The 21235-nt window shown below is 30.8% G+C and overlaps 3 protein-coding genes across 3 annotated transcripts in view; 1 reads left to right on the top strand and 2 right to left on the bottom strand.

Moving 5' to 3' along the window:
* The window catches only part of LOC135193686 (vitelline membrane protein Vm26Ab-like), a 378568-nt gene that overhangs the window by 156243 nt on the left and 201090 nt on the right, over positions 1-21235 (bottom strand). The gene's annotated exons all lie outside the window — the stretch shown is intronic.
* Positions 1-21235, bottom strand: part of Tsen34 (tRNA splicing endonuclease subunit 34) — a 234808-nt gene that overhangs the window by 179198 nt on the left and 34375 nt on the right. The window lies entirely within an intron of this gene.
* LOC113403025 (BAI1-associated protein 3) overlaps positions 1-21235 on the top strand; it is a 77731-nt gene that overhangs the window by 50706 nt on the left and 5790 nt on the right. Inside the window, exons 11-19 of the mRNA XM_026643438.2 lie at positions 63-227; positions 1699-1750; positions 3930-4026; positions 5305-5455; positions 8546-8628; positions 10138-10201; positions 15506-15666; positions 18598-18688; positions 20861-21023. Coding sequence (XP_026499223.2) covers positions 63-227; positions 1699-1750; positions 3930-4026; positions 5305-5455; positions 8546-8628; positions 10138-10201; positions 15506-15666; positions 18598-18688; positions 20861-21023 — 1027 coding nt within the window. The remainder of the gene's footprint in view (positions 1-62; positions 228-1698; positions 1751-3929; positions 4027-5304; positions 5456-8545; positions 8629-10137; positions 10202-15505; positions 15667-18597; positions 18689-20860; positions 21024-21235) is intronic.

The following is a 21235-nucleotide window of genomic DNA, read 5'->3' as shown; positions in this document are numbered from 1 at the left end:
CCTCTTATTAAGCTATGTATTAATAAACAAATCACTGATTTATTGAACTTATCCCAAACCAGGAGTGAGATAGTATGCGCGCTGCGCAAGGGTTCGTCGGAATGGTACGAGGCGCTGTGTGCGCAGGACACTGACTCCGAGCGCGGGGAAGACCTCGTCAACCTCATCACGCTCGTGCAAATCGACCTGCAACAGGGGCTCACTTACTATCATCCCCTCTTCGAGACGTAAGCTAACGACTTAATTTAATCATTACATAGCACAGAGTCGCTTATCGCAGTCTGTCCCTATGTATGCTTAAATCTTTAAAATTACAGAACGGATTTTGATGCGTTTTTTTTAATAGATAGATTGATTCAAGAGGAAGGTTTATATGTATAATACATGCACAATATATTAGAGAAAGACTGATAATTTTAGGTTTAATTAGAGATTTTTGAAGTTATGTTGTAAATAAATAATTTTTACCGCTTACATTGAAAATATATGGTCATCACATAACGTGAACAAGGTATCCAAGGAACTGAAAAAAACACGAGAAGAAAAACATAAATAAAGAAGATCTACTAGTAACACAACGTAGTCTTGTCTTAATTTATCTAGATGAAATCATCACAATGTTATTTTTTACAGGTTATTTATACTCGAAAGCATAAAAAGAGGGTTTTTTCGTATAGATTTTATGTATGATACAGTGACACGTATCGACATAAATTTTTATCACCTATAAAACTCGCATTTTACGCACACAAACACAAATTAACAAGCTCAAATACGTGCACGCTCACCTATACAAATGTTACGTCACTTTGAGTAATACTATTCCACGTGACAAAAAGTAATCCCGACCTACGATTACTGTTACTAAACTAATCTCAACCGTCATGTTTACGCAGCTTCAGTAACAAAGCCATTTACAGCGAGTATGTTGTTGGTTTGATAGCGTTTTGTGCAAATTCATCGGCGGAGTTATAACTTTTAATTACTATTTAATATATTCGGTTGAGTTTTAATAATAAGTAAACGTAAAAGTCTGTAAATGTCGAATTTCTAGGCTAAGATTTCCTCTCCTTTTGACGAAGGTTCTGAGACTATTCCACTATCTTGCTCCAATGCTGGCTGGTGGCTTTATGGAAGATTTTCATCTTACACCGAACGCGTAATGTAAATTATAAACACAAATAATAGTTTGGGCTATCTCGGCTCTATATTTAATACATATATTATTTAAATTTAATATCGTATCTCCTTCTCTCAGTAACTGAAAATCTATCAAACCTATTAATGTGATAATTGGAACGGATAATATTCTACAAAATTATAATAAATAATTGCAATAAGCATGGTTATTTTTAGGTATAATTTTGTGTTCAACTTTTCGAAGGAAAACGCCATTGACAAATATACATATGTATGATAATAAAATAGTCAAAGTTAGGGATGTGATAACTTAATCCTATATTACGGTAGGTATATAGGGTTAGGTACGTAGAATACTAAAATTTAAATTTCACAAAGGCTGAATGTCCTCCACGGAAACATATTGCAATTCCCATTAGTATTGTCATATGCGAATATACTCGCTTTATCATACAATCGAGTTAGCGAAAGCTTTCTCTTGTGATTCGAGGTATTGTTTGTTGTTTTAGATTTCATTTGAAAATGAATATTATTTTATTACTTTACATTTTGTTTCAGGACGAACAACGTTCCGTACTTCACTGTCGTCTTTACGCAAATTGACAAAATGGTAAGTCACTTTATTATATACAAATTTATGATTGTTTATTTTTCCTTTTCCATCGGGATGTACCAAATCAAAATCATGAATCGAAGTTAAAATGTACTTTATTTAAGTAGGATTTTTTAAAACATCATTTAACAGTATTAAATTGAATGTTAGGTTGCCACTTTTCTACCAAGACGAAACGGCAAGAAACAAATTACTCTTTGAATAAAATGAAATGTTGTTATTAGTTAAATATTATTAATACCACTATCGCACTTATTATATATATATATGTTTTATGTCTTGTATTGCGTAATATGATGAAACTATTTTTAATGGCTTTTATTTTTGCCAACAGGGATTTCGCCAATGACACTTGCGAATGATTAAACAATAGATCTTGTTTAGAGGGTGATTCGTTAAACAATGCTTTGTCTTATTTTATCGTATGATTTATCAATAATGTCAGCAAAACATATATTTGTATTCGATCAAACAATCAAATAGCCGCTTTAAGTGATGTTAAATAAAGGTTAAATAAAAGTTAAACCTTTATTTAACATCACTTATATTAATTAATCGCCAAAGTGAAATTACATATAAACTTTAAGTAAATCAATGTAACGGCCGTAGTATACCTTTAATTTATTCCATTATCATAAGCAACAGTTATTGTTACAAATTAATGTTTATAAAATATATTAACAGTTAATAGCCGAAATTATTACGACTAAAAAGTATTTATAGCGCGTATTATTCGTGTAAGCAACACGAAACAAAAGCAATTTACTACACGCTCACAATAATTATAAACTATAAGCTCCGACATATAATGTAGGTAATTGATAATCTTGATTTCACGCTTGTTTTATTTTAAATTTTTATATATAAAGTTTTTGTAAAATAATGGAAATAAGTTTGACGTACTACATCTACAGATATTTAGATTTGTCTATGTTATCCTCTTTGTTGATTGAACGTAAATATGATGCTACATAAACAACCTAATTATAAGGGATGTTATGGATATGTCATTTCGGATACGAAATTATTTTGAATTATCCGATTGATTTAGTTACGGATATTAAATTGACTTTATTTGAAGGCTGTTATTTAGTATTAGGTATCATCACAGAAAAAATGACTAGCTTTAAAATATTAGCTACTCTCTTTAAGATTAACATTATGGAAAAAGAAAATTATAATAAATATCGGTTACGGTTCTGGATACATTTTTATTTAGGATAACCAATCGTTTCGGTTATGGTCACAGAACTACATAGAGAGCACATCTATGCTAATTATTTACTTTCCTTTATCCCAGTTCTTTTTCGTCAGCGCCGTGTATATTGTCTCTTCTATTTCTAAGTCTAATCTCTATTCACAACCCCAGTTATTCACACGATAATGAGTCAGACCAAACGAATAGAGTCATTTTTTTGTCTAATGTCATACCGCACACAGTTCAAGCAATATTTTCTGGTCTTCGTCTTAAAATAAAAAAAAAATAGAATGGTATAAAAATGCTTTTATAATATGACACTATTACATAAACATAAATTTCAAGATTTTATTTAGCACTTAACTATATATTGTCGGTACAATATGTTGGAATAATGGTTTAAATTATTATCAAGCTAGTATCGAAAATTAACTAGTTTCGGGGAATTTAAATTATCTTATTTGTCAGCTGAACATTAGTGGCTTAATTGCAGTTCACTCAATCGAGAGCGGAAAATCGATAATGACCCATCAAAGTGACTAAATTCGATAGTGGTAAGACCGAGTGAGATGCGCTTTGACAAGCCAAAATTGGAAAGATTTCGACTACTAAATTTCGAATGTATAATGCGGTTTTCTTGCAATTGAAACTTTGAAATATGGCAAAAAAATGGAAAATGGAAAATTGATTATTTTATCCCGACTAAGGGAAAGCAATTGGGTTTTAAGTTAACTTTACGAAAAAATGTTTTTAATTTATATTTTTTTAAACAATAGCCGTTTTTATAGAGATATTTATTAAATACATAACCATCATATTTACATACATAAATTAATAACAGTATATTTCCATTAAGTAAATTGATTTCAGGTCTGTATTATAAAACGTTCTAGGATTTCAAATAACAACTAAATAATTAATTGTAAGGTAACGTTTCTATGAATGAAGTCAAAAACGATCAAAATTTCATTTTCTTAGGTTTCGGACGACGTGAAACAGTGCGTTGAACTCTGGGTATCTGAAGGCTGGTGCGGTGTTGCTGAAGAAGAGATTTACGACGAACATGGAAATGGAAGTAAATAATCCACTTACCTTGTTTACCAGTGGTGCTATTACGTTTATAGCATAGCAACTGTTGCTATAAAATATTTGTTGCGGATTGATATCAAATCAAATCAAACATATATAAATCAGTATTATAGACCTATGCAGTAGCATAATACTCCATAATTCTGATTTATCGACTGCAACATTTAACAAATATTTGATAGCAACAGTTGCTATGTTATAACCGAAATAGCACCACAGTTCACTTTGAACGTTAGAATTGAAAATAACTGTCCCTTTAAAAGGGATCACTCTTTTTAGATATTAGTAGGTTAAGGTTAAAATAGTTGTGAGCAGTTAAAAAGTAATATATAAACGTATTCATTAGAATACATAAATATTATTCCGAGATAAGACACCCTCGCGTGCTGGCTGCATGCCTCGGCAGATAGCGCCTTTGAATAACAAATGAGGTTCAGGCGAAAGTTCCGGAAACTTGAGTGCCAACACTATGATGCTATTTAGCAACGCTACAACTTTAATATACGTTATAGTTTGTTTACTACATGCAAGTAGAGTTTAATATTATGGAAAATTTTATTAATTTTACTTATAAATATAAATTATATACCTACATATTCATTTCAAAGGATTTACAAATAGCCGCAAATCGTCTTATGTGTTAAAGAAAACTTCGTTTAAATGTGTTTACCGCTTGGTAATAAATAGTGACCTTCGGCTATAGAGATTTATACTTTAAAACGTGTAAACATATATAAACTATTCCTTTACTTAATGCACCGATGACTAAGTCTCTTCAAACTAGAATGCTTGAATAAAAAGTATTTGACGTTAGTATTATAATCAGTGAATGCCTTGTACCCATCCAAAGGCTGCACGAAGCTCAACCCTACTACTGTCATACCCTACTAACATCATTGTAAATGAATAAATAAATATATTTAAAAAAAAAACAATGCCATTAAGATTCTCAGTGACAGCTGAAATGATTAACATTTAAAATAAATACAAATGCTAGCGCTGAACAGTAAAGCTCTCTTTGTACATAAAGATAACAATAAAGATCTAACGACTATGTATTTACGTTTTATACAAATCACAAGATATCTAAGCTTCAGCTGATTAATTAGATCAATAAAATTCAATTCGCATCCCTATCATATCAGTCACACACACGATAAAAGTTACTTATTTTAGATTGCAAACAAATTAACATTGAAATTATTCTCATTTCGTTTCAACAATTTTCACTTTAGAAATATATTAATAATGTGTGCTCTGACAGTCTGCGTGGTGTCAGCGAAAACTCTTCCGTTTGAGTTGCTGGCGGCGGTACGTGAGCTGTGCAGCGCCGCCGCGCCCTCCACGTGTATGCATGCTGCACACTCCACTCACGCCGCGCACGATCTGCCGCCACAGCTACTCGAAGCGTACCAGTAAGTAGAACTTCAGGACATTTATTTAAAAATAACGTTTTCAATTTGAACTGAGACCTAAGTAAATACTTTAGTATTTTTAAAGCTTTTTCTAATAATCCAGGCTATGTCTGTTTCACCTTCACGGGTCTTTGTGATACTACGGACTAGTATATTTACTAGAACTTATACAATTATTTAAGATGTTTTTATATCGACATTTTGAAGAAAATTTTGTAACATTTTAAACCTTTTTTTTTAAATAAAATGTGCTTTAAACACGTTACTTAATTTCAATTTTAATTAATAATAAAAATTCAAAATAAAAAAACTAGAAAAAAAATATTAAATCATTCCAAACGCCTCACATTCAAATATATATTTGCATAACTTTTAAAAAAGGCGGTTCTTACAAAATTTTATCTCACAATCAAAAATGTAATTTAAAAGGGCTTTCGACCACGAACTTCCTTCGAGCTTAGATAATTTGTAATTCGGAATGCCATTGGCACGTAATATACGGTTCCAATAGCATTTCGAATTACAAATTTATTTATTATTGACATTAAATGAGATCGAATTCGCTCGGAATCTAATTATTGTTTGAGTTTTGCTTTTATTGGCATACTCTTCAAAGTCCTGAGGCTGCAAACGAAACATTTGTAATGATAAATCTTTAACAACCTAGTAATATCTCACAGTGAGATATTACGATATATTATGAGAGTTTATTTTGTGTAATGGATAACGAAAAAAACATATTTTCCTAGCTCCTTGACTGCTGGTTGATATTATATGAGTATGTCATTATTTTTACGACACGCACAGATTTCGTCGTAATAATTGCCGTCATCACCGACTACTGGACGAATTATAATACAATTATACGACATGAAAATCATAGATGTACGGTTTCGGATTTAAACGAGCTACCTCTGGCAACGATCCATATGAATATAGATACTTTTATGATACTTATGTTTTATTTATATATATGTAAACATGGAACCATCTCTCTTTATATTTCAGATATCTCAGTAAAAACAAGTTAGTTGGTTTTCTACCTAACAAGCAAAGTATATTGCTGTAAAGAAGGCTTAGCTTTTATTTATTAGGAGAAAATAGAAGCTTTTGCGAACACCTACGTAGTGTTGTGTTAATTGCTAAGATTTTTATTTTACATTTTGTATTTTATTGTTCTATATTAAATTGATTATTATTATTAATTAGTAGTAAGTAACATTTAAGTATAATCCATTTTTATGCATAATATACCGAGATTGAACAGGTCGGTTGAAGGTTATCTTGTGTCTTATTTGACGGAAAATTCACGACGACTTCCTTAAGCATTTTTCATGCATTTTCTTCAAGTTTGTTTAGTTAGTGTTTCAAATTTTCGCAAGAAAATCCGTATCGTTTTTTTTTCTCTTCGCAACGTTGTAATATTTATATTACATAAGAAGTACATTTCAGCTGAAATGTATTTGAATATTATGATAAGTCATAGTATTTGTATCTATTTTTAAGGTGATTTTATTTCTTTTGCGAATGATTTATTCCTTAAATTTTGCTGTATTATACGAGTCTGTAAACTATTTTCAAATGTAAATAATAATAATTTTCTCCATGGTGCTAAAATATGGGACAGATGTACATATTGTAACTCGACAACGAATTCGTTTTTAAGGAACAAATAAGTTTGCTATGATCAACAATGAATGATTAGACTAGTCAAAATTTGCTTAGCGAATTAGGCGTGAAAATACATCAGAAGGTCTTTCTACTTAACCGACCAATACGATTAAATAATGCAATTATCGAGTCGTCGCCACTTTCACAGTGCAGCGTGGTCACACGCAACCTTGTGATCGCTCTGATTAGATGCAATCAGCGTAATGCATGCAATCGGTAAAAATTACCACCGTATATGAAGCGGACGAGAGAGCTTATAAGGTTTACATCGATATGAGCTATAAATGCAATTATGGCTTAAGCGAATTTTGTTATACAAAGATAATATAGCAATCATCGAATTATACGGATCGTAATTGAAGATTGCAGGATCAAATTGGGATATCACCGCTGAGATATCATATGAGATTTGAACACTACGGGCGACTACTACATTTTAACTTGATTTGTGTTTTTCCTTGGTCGTACGGCTTTGTGCAAGCTCGTCTGGACCCACTTTTGCATATTCTACAGACTAAATGTTTCGTTCCGCTTTGAAGTTCCGCTGAGTGAGTCAGCCAGTGTAACCACAGCACAAGGTACATAACATCTTAGTTCTCAAAGTCGGTGTTGCATTAGCGATATAATGTTATGGTAATATGTCTTACAGTGACTATGGTCGGTGGTGACCTTAATTACTTACTATTTTGCCAATTATCTTACCAATTGTATATAATTTAAAAGGAAACATTTCATAATCTGTAACTAATTTAATATTTCGCAAAAGCTACACTCCCAACATACTTAATAAAAGTAATTACATCGTAAACAATGCAAATTCAATTCTTTTGTATTTTTATAAACATGAAACATCTCACGTTGAAAATATGAAACGTTTATTTTTTATTTCCGTTGAAGCGTTATTAAATTCTCGACGATTCCTTTTTGTGATCATTCGAATAAAATTAACAATTTGTTGTCATTCTTTCATCGCTCATATTCATTTTTATTATGAGCGATGAAAGATACAGAGATATATATATCTTGAGTTATTACAGCGCAACTCCTATGATACCCTAAAAATATGTTGCTGATATATTCTTGAGCCGAGATGGCCCAGTAGTTAGAACGCGTGCATTTTAACCGATGATTTCGGGCTTAAACCCTGGCAGGCACCACTGAATTTTCATGTGCTTAATTTGTGTTATAATTCATCTCGTGTTCGGCGGTGAAGGAAAACATCGTGAGGAAACATGCATGTGTCTAATTTCAACGAAATTCTGCCACATGTGTATTCCACCAACCCGCACTGGAACAGTGTGGTGTAATATTTTTAGCGCCATAATTATTAGGTATAATATAAATAATAACTTCTTGTCTAGCGATACATTTAAAATATGTTACACCCTAAAACATGTATGTACAAACCTACCTTAACAGATGGTTCGAGCCGCTGATCGATCGATGGCTGGCAGTTACTAAAACTATGGCGTTACAACGAGTACGTGCAGCGGTGGAGTTAGGTATGTTTGAAACACACAACACATACAAGATCTAAGACATACAAGTAGTCAGTGTAGATACATTATTTACTTCTAGATATCATCTAAGTTCAATACAAAACTACATCAAGTGAATATAAACACAAAAATTTCATTCATACAATTATATACATTAAAGTAAAAAATGAGCTTTGGTTCAGAAATCTGTTCTGTTTGTCAGTCCGTGTCTATGTGAGCTTGAATTTCAGACAGTTGTTCCGAAATGTTGGATACCTTCTACGTACAAGTTAACCTGATAATCTGAAACTATCATTTTAATTTATAGACCGAAACAATTACTTAACTGTTATTTATCTCAAATATTCGTACTATGATTAAAATACAGTAATATTATAGCTCAAGTAATTATTAAATAACGTCAAGATTTAGTCGGAAAATAGGTAGTAATATTAAGTTTATTAATAATATCCTAATATAATATTTATACACATATAAATGTTAGCAGATTGTAAATATACTTCAGCATTATCTTAAACTTGGTTTTAAGAGTGAAATATATGTATAATATATATTGTTGTTACCATTTATCGATGAGATTTATAATAATCGTCGCTCCTATTCTACCTTATTGCCTACATAAAGTCACCCGAGATATTAATATTTATCGGGAATATTGTTTACGAAATAACTTATTAGCTATCGTCTAGAAACCAAAACTGTTACTGAAATTACTACAAATATTATCGTCGATGTTGCTTAAATCAACATTCTGGCGTTGAACTCTCAGAGTGTAGATTAAAATACGTATTAATCTTCTCTTAAATTAGCTAACATATAATATGTTATATGAGTTCCTTTAGGAAAGCTTCTAAATAATTTTATAAATTAAAATCCAAATAGTATCTAGATATTGAATAAATGTGTTTGAAATGAAAGGGCAATAGGGCATGCCTAATTATCGAGGGCAAAGGCAAAGGTTCACACCCGAGCCTGGCCGCCATTTAGATAAGCATCGGATTCTAAACGGTGGCGTAACACGAACGCTTTTATTGGTCAGGACAAATAAAAGATTACATTCGGATGTTTGTTATGGTTACTTAGATAGAAAACGATGATTTTTGTTCCATTGTATTGCATTACATTTATAAATCAACTAGATATATCGACTATGCCCGTCCCGACTTCATACGGTTAAATTCATACAAAGTTACCCCATTTTCCTACAAGTCGAATCTGCGTCGCAAAGTACTAACTATACTAAATTTTAAGTCAATCGGACCTGTAGTCTCGAAGGTCTTATAATGTGTTAATGGTGGTTTGCTTATATATTGATTAACATACAGAATAAATCTACACGTTTTACAGTATACACTTACAATATTCTCGTTCTTATTTTTTCTTCTATTTAAAAGAATATAAAAGATAGATTGTATTGATTTCATTTTTATTTATGTGAGATTTAGTTGGCATAGCCGTATCTATTATTAAAATGTTGCTAGTTTATAAATATACATTTATTGTTGTTCTTAGATCGCTCAGTGGAAGGAGAGCAAATTGTTAAACACAGCACCTCTTCCGTCGACACAGCGGCTTGGTGAGTTTATCTTATACTTAAGCAATGCAAACAGTTTGAACGATATAATTATTCAATATCTTTACTATATTATAGGTGTGAAAAGATTTTAAGGAATATACCGTATAATACACCCGAGGGATTAAACTACGGGACAGTGAAAAGTCATTCCGACACATGCAGTAACGTGATTTTACGTCAATAACACATTAGGTTTGCTTTGACATTTGTAGGGCTTGTTTTAAAGTCGATTAGTATTTTTTAGTTAGACACATTAATGCCCGGTTACTTTATTTAAGAAACGATTCGTTTTGCTAATGGCTAGTATAACTGTCTACGAGGTGTAATAGAAGCTACGAATAAGGGATACTAGAGTAAATCTATGAATATAACAGATTGTGTTTCAATAAAAATTTGTAAACGTTGTTTGTCAATTAGACAATTCTACTATTCGTAAGCAAAACGAATCGTTTCTTAGATGTTGTAACCGAGCTTTAGTAAGTAAAATCATTAGTATATCATAATATTTACAGTGTATTTGTAGCTTTGCTAGACCAAATTACATTCAATTAGTTTTGACATACATTATAATTAATTCGTATATGTAAATTTGTTTTTAAAATTAATAAATAAAGGCTTTTTGATATTTAAAAGTTCTACATACAGGTCCTAAATGTTTGATTGTAATCTGATTTACTATTTGGTTTCCATTCCAAAATTAATACAAATACACATCAACCAAAATACAATTACCTTATAGTCCAGGAAGCAACTGTGAAATTCATTAAATACAGTTAAAACCGTTGATGACGACATCGTTTAGAACAATATATCGGTTATATTGACCAAAATCTAAGGTCCCGGCTGAATGCAAAATATAACTGTCTTATCAAAAATATTGCTTTGTACGACATTGCTTACTACGAAATACCGCATTAAACGACCACATTTGGCTAATGTTTTGGAGAATTATATCTGTAGAACAACCAGCTGAGCGGTATTGTAAACAATTACTACTGAAGCAGACGAGTGCATTGATGTAGATAGGTCGACTGCGATTTGTGCTCCGGCTACGGAAGATGATATTGTACGAGAAGTTCAAGAAGAAAATGACGAACTGATGAACAATTTACAGTGGCAACTTTGAATTATGGTCTCAATGCTGTTAGTGTATTACGCAAGATTGTTCTTTTTAATGAACAGTTTCACATGCAGGGAAATTATAACGATACGCTGATTAAACTCCAAAGTGAATTACAAAATGTGTATACAAGACAGGAGTGTTCCAAACAAACCAAAATTACAGATTTTATGCATACAGGAAAATGACATTGTTCTTTCTTAATATGCATACGTTTTGATTGAAATAAACGAAATACATTAATATATTTTGCCTATTAATACCTATGACCTACACATTCAATAATAACACTTCATAAAAAAATAAGCATCACCGGTTGTTACGACTATCGGTTTTTACGGCTAAATATGAGTAGTCCCTTCAATGTCGTTATAGCAGATTTTGACTGTAATTCAATTTCTCTTGATAATTATTATTACTTTAAATGGCTCTCGAATAATAAGTTGCAAGTACAACAGTTCCTTGTTTTACTAGTAGTATTATTGTGATCAAAAAAAATTTTTTTTTTAATTAAACTAAACTGAATACATAAAAAAGAAAAACGTCCAAACGTAGATTAAGGTTTACTGAATGTAATGAGAGAAAAGATCTAATGAGTCAAAATTCTCTCATTTCGCAAAGGTTTAGAGTGGAGGGTGAAAATGTCATTACCCGAAACAATATTTCAAAAAGGAATTGTAGGTATTTGCCTCCAAGACTGGCAACTCTCTCTATCTCACGATACGGGTCGGGACAAGCGCTATGAATCAGATATCAGATAGCATTTTTGTATTCACTTCAAAATCATCTTAATATATTACTAATTAATATAGGTATAATATGACATGGTTTTAATGATCCTGACTACGGTTTTTATGAAATATATTAATACTACCATTTGTAATATTTTTTAGTGATTTATCCTATATTATCATAATAGATGACTAGACATATTTTTGATAAATGTATCCAACAAAATAGAGAATTGCATGCATTCTGACGGGCACTAAAAAAACTCATGCACTTATAGCTGACGTAGGTCTATTTGTTAAACGTCACACTATAAAAAAATCTACAATAGCAATTTATTATAAAGAAAGACAAATCAATTATTATTCATTTTACACACATGGTTCAAGAGTTATTCGAATTCTGATCGAAATCGAGTTTTTACAGAAAATACGCCTTAATTTATGAAAATACGCTCATAAATGTACATTATGCGTATTTACTATTTGGTATGTATGGAAGGTATACGTTGCTTGTGACCTTCTGCCCTCCTACGTTATCTAATATATGGTATAGAATTAAACATTTACTACATTTTCTGTTGCGCCGAGGTGGCCCAGTGGTTAGAACGCGTGCATCTTAACCGATGATTTCGGGTTCAAACCCAGGCAGGCACCACTGAATTTACATGTGCTTAATTTGTTTATAATTCATCTCGTGCTCGGCGGTGAAGGAAAACATCGTGAGGAAACCTGCATGTGTCTAATTTCAACAAAATTCTGCCACATGTGTATTCCACCAACCCGCATTGGAGCAGCGTGGTGGAATATGCTCCATACCTTCTCCTCAACGGGAGAGGAGGCCTTAGCCCAGCAGTGGGAAATTTACAGGCTGCTAATGTAATAATGTAATGTAATAACATTTTCTGTAAACATACTGGACTAATTATAAAAAACTGTATTACAAAAAAACAAGCTAATGACCAGAGTAAAAAAGATAAAAATTTGCATGGTTTTCCATTTTTCCTTTATAACTCTTTAATAAGGAGAAAGCATTCCTTTTTATTAGCATTACTTAGTACTTTTATCACTTATACATCTAAAATTTCGATCATTTGTACAACGTATTATTCTTTTATAGAGATAGGTACATATTCGTGATATTCTACTCAAAGGCATGCAGGTATCTTTCAGTAACATATTTCTTGTAAACGCTTCTGATAATAAAATACCAACATTTCATCACAGGCGGGAATTCATACGGTTTTATTACATATTCCATTATCATAAAAATTGCCTGAACAAATAGAATTATTTTAATAATATTTTCCTTTGTTAATAAATACGTACATAAATGCAATATTTTTTAGCATGAAATTATTTGCAACGTTAAGTCTGATACGATTAAAATAAGACGTCGAATGTTTTTATTATTTTTTATATTTGTTAATATTATAATTATTAACAAAAGTATTTTTAAAATAGTTTACGTCCATTGCATATATATTATTCCCGTTATTAAAAAAAGAAACAAGATTATAAAATAAGTAATAAATAAAAAAAATATCTCACGGTCGCCTCGCCATATCTCACAAATACTCTTCGTAGAGTATTAACGTGTCGCCGCACGTGACCCGCGTTCGCAGAGGAAACAGCTAATAAATTTTCATATTCCAATATTCACTTCATACTTTACTCGCTGAATTTATTTAAGAACGCACGAAATTCAGCAAAATGTAGTAATTTGTGACTGAGTGTTATAGTTAGGCTTTAATGCGACGCGTACACCTTGGACAAGGGTATTTCTTTGATTTTCTAAGAAGCTTTTTTTTAAACTTAACATTTCCTATTTCGTATTATTTACTATCGTCGTATATAATTTAATAATATGTTTTTATTTTTAAGATTGTTACAGGTCTTTTAAGTGTCAAATTATAGGTTTTTAGTTGCTTTATTTTAATCTCACTATTGTAAGTATCGTGTGACAATTATTGATTTAAATCAAAATATTTCAAAATAATACAAAAGTATATTTTGAAATATTTAGATTTAAATCAACAATTTGTCATCAATCATAGTATGAAAAAAATCATTACAAAGTTTAAGTTCATGAAATGCGAAATAAAGCAATGACCCACGTAGGTGTCAAGTTACACAGTATATACACACCACACAGCAGAATTTGTTTTAATCTAAGTAGATTGGACGTTACATTACAAGTAAATTACATTAAATAACTTCACTGGTGTCTTTTTTGAATGGAATGAAAGTTTTTATTCATCAAATTGTACTTATCACTATTTCTTATTAAGTTTACGTTTTAATATAAAATATTTAAAACTAATTTAAAGCCCAAAGTAATAAAAATAACAAAACAACTTCGGCTTCAGCTTTCACGATGGGACTTTTTGAGTTAAACTAAAATATTCGAGAAGATATAAATTAATTAAATATTAATCAAGCAGAGTATCAAAATTAACTTGCGGCGAATGTCTATCTTCGGCATGAGGTACTTTACAGAACATGAAGCTGCCTGTATCCGCACAGGACACACACTTTTTTTTAGTATTGGCACTTCTAGCGTTTAGACATCAATGTGCATATGTATTTATGCATCGGTTTCTGTGGGACATACAAAACTTTTTCAGTTAGACCTTACAAAAAAAAACCTATCCGCATTCATAAGAACTAATGAAAAAATTTTAATAAGAACAGAATATTATTAGTAATATTTTTTCAAAATGCTTTACTGTTACCTACCTGTAACAGTTTTAATATTATATGAAATGAACTCCATCATCATAACCAGTATAAACTAATAGATGAAGCCAACGCGCCAACTATCACAAACTAATTAGATCCATGAATTTTCGAACAATAGCTGGTCTTAGAACAGAGTTTCTCTCAGGATTACAAGACATTTAATTAATTCACGAAATACCTATCAACTTTTTAAAGTTAACTGTCAAATTATATTAAGTTACGAGGTATTTTACTGATTAAATTAACATATTTTAATAAATGAGTACTAAAGCAATTATCTACCTGTAATTAATAAACGATATTAATTTTACTCACGAATTTCTTACTAATTATTACATTTCAATAAATATTTGTATACTTAACATACGTAATTGCTATTAGAGTAGTACGATTTTAGTTATTCATAAACTCATATACAAGAACATTTTTTGTTACATATTAATGACGTAATAAAATCATTTTCATTAGATATATTAATTACAATTTTGGGATACTTTGATTATATCTATTTTGCCCTAGATGCTAATTTCTTAGTAAATCTACTTATAATTAGCTTTGTTAGCTCTCGTCCTGGGCATTAAATTACATATACACACTTACAGAAATAAAACATGGATACTTAATATAATATTAATATAAATTGCTATTTAATAATAATTTCTTAAGAATATTATCGCTTGAAATGTATATACTTTACTATACTTTTCTTGTTAGTTTATATCACATGCGAATGGTATGGCGCGCCATCGGCGGCGCCCAAGAGGGCACTATTGGCGGAGGCCTGAGGCTCCTAGAGGCGGCGTGTGCCACCGCACTTCATTATGCCGACCTCATACACGGCGCTCTCGCCGATCAGGGATTTTATGAAAACCACGGTAAGTGCACGGTTATTTGTGACAAACATTTACATCTGAATGTGAAAATATATAATGCTATATACATTAGTGAATCCTCTTTCACGAACGTGCTTGTATTACAAAATGTAAACGCAAAATAATGTCAAACATAAATTTAGCTTAGAGAATATAAAATATGTGAAAGTATTTATTTTTAACGTATTTTCTTATTGTAGCTGCTATTACTATGCAGTACTGTGCACTGCAAACTTGCAATCAATATATAAAGCTAAGGAGTTATGTGTTCAATGTGTACTACTATTATAAAGTTGAAAAATTGATTGCGCTTTAATAGACCGGTTTGAAAAAATTAATTTCCGCTAGATAGCCCATTTATTGAAAAGGGCTATAATTATATAGATATAGAGTGTATATCATCGAACTACATGGGAACAACCCATGGGAACGGAGATAATTTATTAATATATATGAAAATGCATAAATCAATAACAATTTGAATATTTATATATATATTATTATATATTTATTTATATACTACATTTATGGATACACTTTGACACTTTATGATATTTTCTAAACGTAAGGGCTGTTATGAGTTGAGAACTAATTATCTCTATAGCCGCGCTCCTTCAGCACACTCGGGATACTTGTTTTGGTGTAGTACGATCGTAACCGCTTAAATCGCACTCGAGGGATAATAAGATTTTTTCTTTAATATTTCCTTTCGTCAATGTATGTATGATTAAATACATAATACATTTATGTATATTTTTAGTTATTTTTCCAATAAGGAAAATACTTAATTCGATCATGATTTGTTGAGTTATTATTTTTAATTTTGATTCCTATAATATAATAATATAATATACTATTATATTTAAAATAGGTCCTTGATGTAAAAAATGTTATGTATTTAAGTATATTTATTTAAAAATTTATTATATTATTCTAATAAAATGACTTTATCAATCTCTTACATAATATGTAACATTTACATGTCAAGCGCTAATCATCACTCCAACGGCCGAGTTCACTCATCGCGGTTACAACACACGTGTCACTACACTACTGTACACTTGTATCCACTTCTCACTCAAGGCATGGTCAATGACGTGACAAAGTGACGCCTGTGATCAATATTACATCTACTCTATCTCATTACAATAAGTAAAATTCAGTAAAATAATACAAATTTGTAACCCCTGCTTTCCGCTTGCGTACGGTATAGAGAACGTTTTTGGGCAATCGCAAATGTTATAACTATGCGAGTTTCTTGTCGTGTCTTCTCATTAGAGGCTGCTTTCCGAAGCAGTGGTAGAGTTTTAATATCGACGATTCAAAGTTACTTTATTGTAAAGTGTACTTGAATAAAGTACATTTAATTTGATTAATTTGTAGCTTAATAATATTGAAATTGGTCGTTAGGCTCACAAGAATATACATAGGTATGTGTGTATAAGTATAATATTCTGCATATGGCACACTTACAATGGATACTACTACAGGTAATCATAAGCACGTGTTGAGTCTCACGGTTCGCAGCAAATTTCCCATATCGTATACTTAAAGTTTGTATTTATTATTGAAAACTACACGTGTTCTATAATTTACTAACGAGCGCATTATTCGATTTTTATAAAATGTACTTAGTATAACTGTAAATGTGCCTGCCTCCCCTTCGTTTGACGAGACGATTTGGTGGATATACATTTGGCAGAATTTCATTGGAATTAGACACATGCAGGTTTCCTAACGATGTTTTTCCTTCACTACCGAGCACGATATTAATTATTTATTATAAACCAAATAATGAGCAGGCAAAATATATATCTAGTATTTTCTTTATTTATTATACAGAGTTTTTTTTTTGGTTATCGTTTTCGTAATTCATGCAAGAACTACTATACCAATACCGTTTTAATTTAATTGAGAAAATATAATATAAAAATATAAAAATTTAAGAAAATTTTATATTTTAGTTTACAATTTCATGGTGGCCATATGTAGGTTATATAATATGATTAAATAACGTACGACCTGTACTACCGAGACAGTTTTAAAATGAATAAAAAGGGCGTGGTAACCCTGAAACAAAGGCTCTTACTCTCGAAGACACTTTCTTCTTGGGAGCGCTCCCTTGGTCTTCACACACTCGAAGAACACGAGCCAAGAGATGGGTGATATTATCCACGTTTCAATATACACATCATCCTAATCAAGTTACACTCGAGTAGCAACCTAACGCGCATATCGTGTAGGTAATAAGATACAAAGTGCCATATTTTAAAAATACATTCCTCCTCAAGCGTGGGTCGTAAAAATGTTTGAATATAAACTTAACATTTATTTGTAGACATATATACCTCTATGTCGAATCTAATAACATTCCTTTGTTTTGTCATGTCAGGAATATTTTCTCAAAGAATATTTGTGTATTCTTGAAGACAAAATTAATATATTTTATTTTTTTCAAAGCGACACGGACAATTTATTTGGCACCTATTTATATACTTGATCAATGAATTCATTAGAGACGTGGACGAAATCGGTTCTGTAAAAATATATCTTCTCTTTTTAAGGATATAAAAATAAATTTGAAAAGCCCGTAAAATAAATATTATATGTGGTATGAATGTAAAAGTATTAATAATATACCTAATATTGAGTGCTATGTAAACTAGTTGTTTGGCGAATTTTATGTTATAAAACTTGGATGCTATAAAGAAAATAAAATCTTGAAACAGATTCTGCTAACATATGCGATACAGTAACCCAAGCTAAAATTTATCTTTGTCCGTCAATAACGACAAATGTTTGCCCACATATATAAGTATGTACCTTTATATATGACATCATAATAAATAATATCCAACTCTTTGAAACGTAGTGTCAGGATATCTCGACAATTTTGCTGTCCGTACGTCCGTAATCCAAATATTCTATTCACAGGACAAAATAAAACTACGGAGGAAATATGCACAATTGTGAACAACTTGGAGTACGTGCGCCGCTCGCTCTCCGAGTATGATGACGAACATATGTGAGTATAATCTTTTGATCACGAATAATCATACAATATCACACAATTAATCCATGGTTCATTTTCATTAATTTTCATTCGGAAGGATGGTTTATTTTTCGCCCAGGGAATCGGAATTACCATTCATGTTGTATGCGATTTAAATGCTGCTTGCATTAATGCCTTTCCACGCGGTCATGATTCAAGCTGTATTGTTTTTAAGACTATTGTGTATATATATTTTTGGCAGTAATAAAACGATAGAAATCTCAAAAACAAAATACTTCTATCTATAACAAATGATAACAACGTTCAACTATTCGTGTTGGATTCTAGAAATTTCCTGACATAGTATCGCAGAAATGTGAGTATTCATTTTTAATCTTTGATAGCTTGAACAAATGATTTATATCAACTAATTGTTGTTATTAAAAAAAGAAATAATCTTCGTTTATCATTTAAAATTTGTTATTAATTAATCCGATTATTAATTATCATTGTCTTCATTTGCCTTTATTTTTCGAACAGTTACGTACGTAATGTTTTGATAATCATTATTGAGGTAATTTGTATGATTTACTTAATTTCTTATAAAGTGTTATCACAACAGCATTATAAAAAAAACTTGTTTTTTTTTTTAAACCTTTTATTTTAATAAATACAAATAATCTGATTCATGATTCTTACATGGAGATTTAAAGTCCTGATTACAATTAATGACAATTCTACTCTAGATAATTATTCCATCCGATTAAAAATCACTGTAAACTACAAAATAACCTTTTCTACGATTGAAACAAAAACAAGAATTAAAGACATACATTTTTTTTTAATTTCGGTAGGATCAGATGTAAATACATTTATTCATATTTAATACCCCACTATTATTATGGTCTGAACATATATGTTATGAATACTTATTATTAATTCGTTTCTGCTTATGAATTAACAAACACAATTATTAAGACAAAATTTCATAATTTAAATTCAGTGTTGAGCCGTTGGTAGAAACATGCAAAAAGATCCTGAGTGTCGCCAGTCTTAACACAAAAAATTACCCACAATTGAAAAGGAGTTGATACTCAAATTGAAAAATCAAATATAGAATATTTAATTCATAAATTATTAGCCATTTATAAGGCAAAAATTATCCGTTGTATTTAACCGTATTAGTTACTAAAATCTAACTACAATAATAATTAACTGAAACGTGAAATTTAATTTTAATCAAAAAAAATGCATTTAAAAAAATTGGGCTAGCAACATTAAATCTGTGACGTAGGTAGCAGCTGTGTAATACATTTCTAATAATTTAAAAATGATTACGGATTAATTTAAAAGCAGTTGTTTAGTATCGAGTAGTTATTAATCAGATTATTTTTTGAAATTATAATTAATTTTGTAATAAATATATTTACAAAAACCAAAAATATTTTTTAAAGGTGTAGTGCTCTTGTTTACTGGTTACGTAAACATTACGTACACCTAGTTTAGACATGCAAAGCTTACGTGCATGTGAAACGTGCTGAGGTTTACCTTAGCTTTTTGAATAAACCATTTGAACACGTCTTTACTTCAATTATATAAATTTAAGGATTAAAATATAAATATTTTAGTAAATTCACAATTTATTCGTTAATTTATATTTAAATTAATACAGGCAAACATTTTTTCATATAATATTTGTATAAATTTAATTAACCATTCGCTATCGCAACAGACGACCGTTCCCTCGTGTATTGAAATTTAAACTCGCCAATAGTACTAACAATTCATAATGCTCTATAGATGTTATATTATCGGCTCGTACATGTTTCGTCCGGTTTAGTAACCTTCACTTAAATTGGGCTTAAATTTAAATAACAAAAACTAAAGATTTTCTAGTAATGTAAATAACATTCTTAAAAGAGTAATTTATATTTATTAAAAGACGAAGTTGAAAATAAATTAAATATTTATTTTTATCGTTCGATTGTAAATAATATATAACAAGGCATATTCAACTAGGGATTTAAATAAGAATTAAATGTATCTGTTTCTCGGGAAATATTGATTACTATTATGCTATATAGATCAATTATCGAAAAAGACTAATGACTAGGATTTTCCTATATTTATTTCAATTATATTTATATATTTAATAGCATAATATTCATCTGCCCTAAGACTATTAAGATCAATCCGTGTCGTCAGTGCCAACGATGAGAACGCTCGCCAGCTAGTCCGCGGTGCCCTCGGAACGCTGGAGTCGCGCTCAGCGCGCGCCGCGGCGCCACTTTCAGCACGAGCTCGGCCACCACTTCGTAAGGCGGTGTTCCATCTCGCCTGGTCGCCTGATACATTACCTACACCACAGGTAAGCAAACCAATCTGTATCAATAATCTGTACCAACTTTTATTGCAGAGGGTATCATTGAAGATTTATTATTACCTGGGTGGAGAATGAAATGTTTAGGTATTTAGGTATTCCAATTATGAAGGTCTAAACGAATCTAACATATTCTTGATCATTATTGAAAACTAAGTATTATTGTATATTACCTGGTGACAGTATTATCCATCAATCAT

The sequence above is a fragment of the Vanessa tameamea genome, chromosome 16 (assembly GCF_037043105.1).
Source record: "Vanessa tameamea isolate UH-Manoa-2023 chromosome 16, ilVanTame1 primary haplotype, whole genome shotgun sequence".
NCBI classification, from domain to species: Eukaryota; Metazoa; Arthropoda; class Insecta; order Lepidoptera; family Nymphalidae; genus Vanessa; species Vanessa tameamea.
The sequence above is the reverse complement of the archived record's forward strand: the minus strand, read 5'-3'. Positions and strand labels throughout refer to the sequence as shown.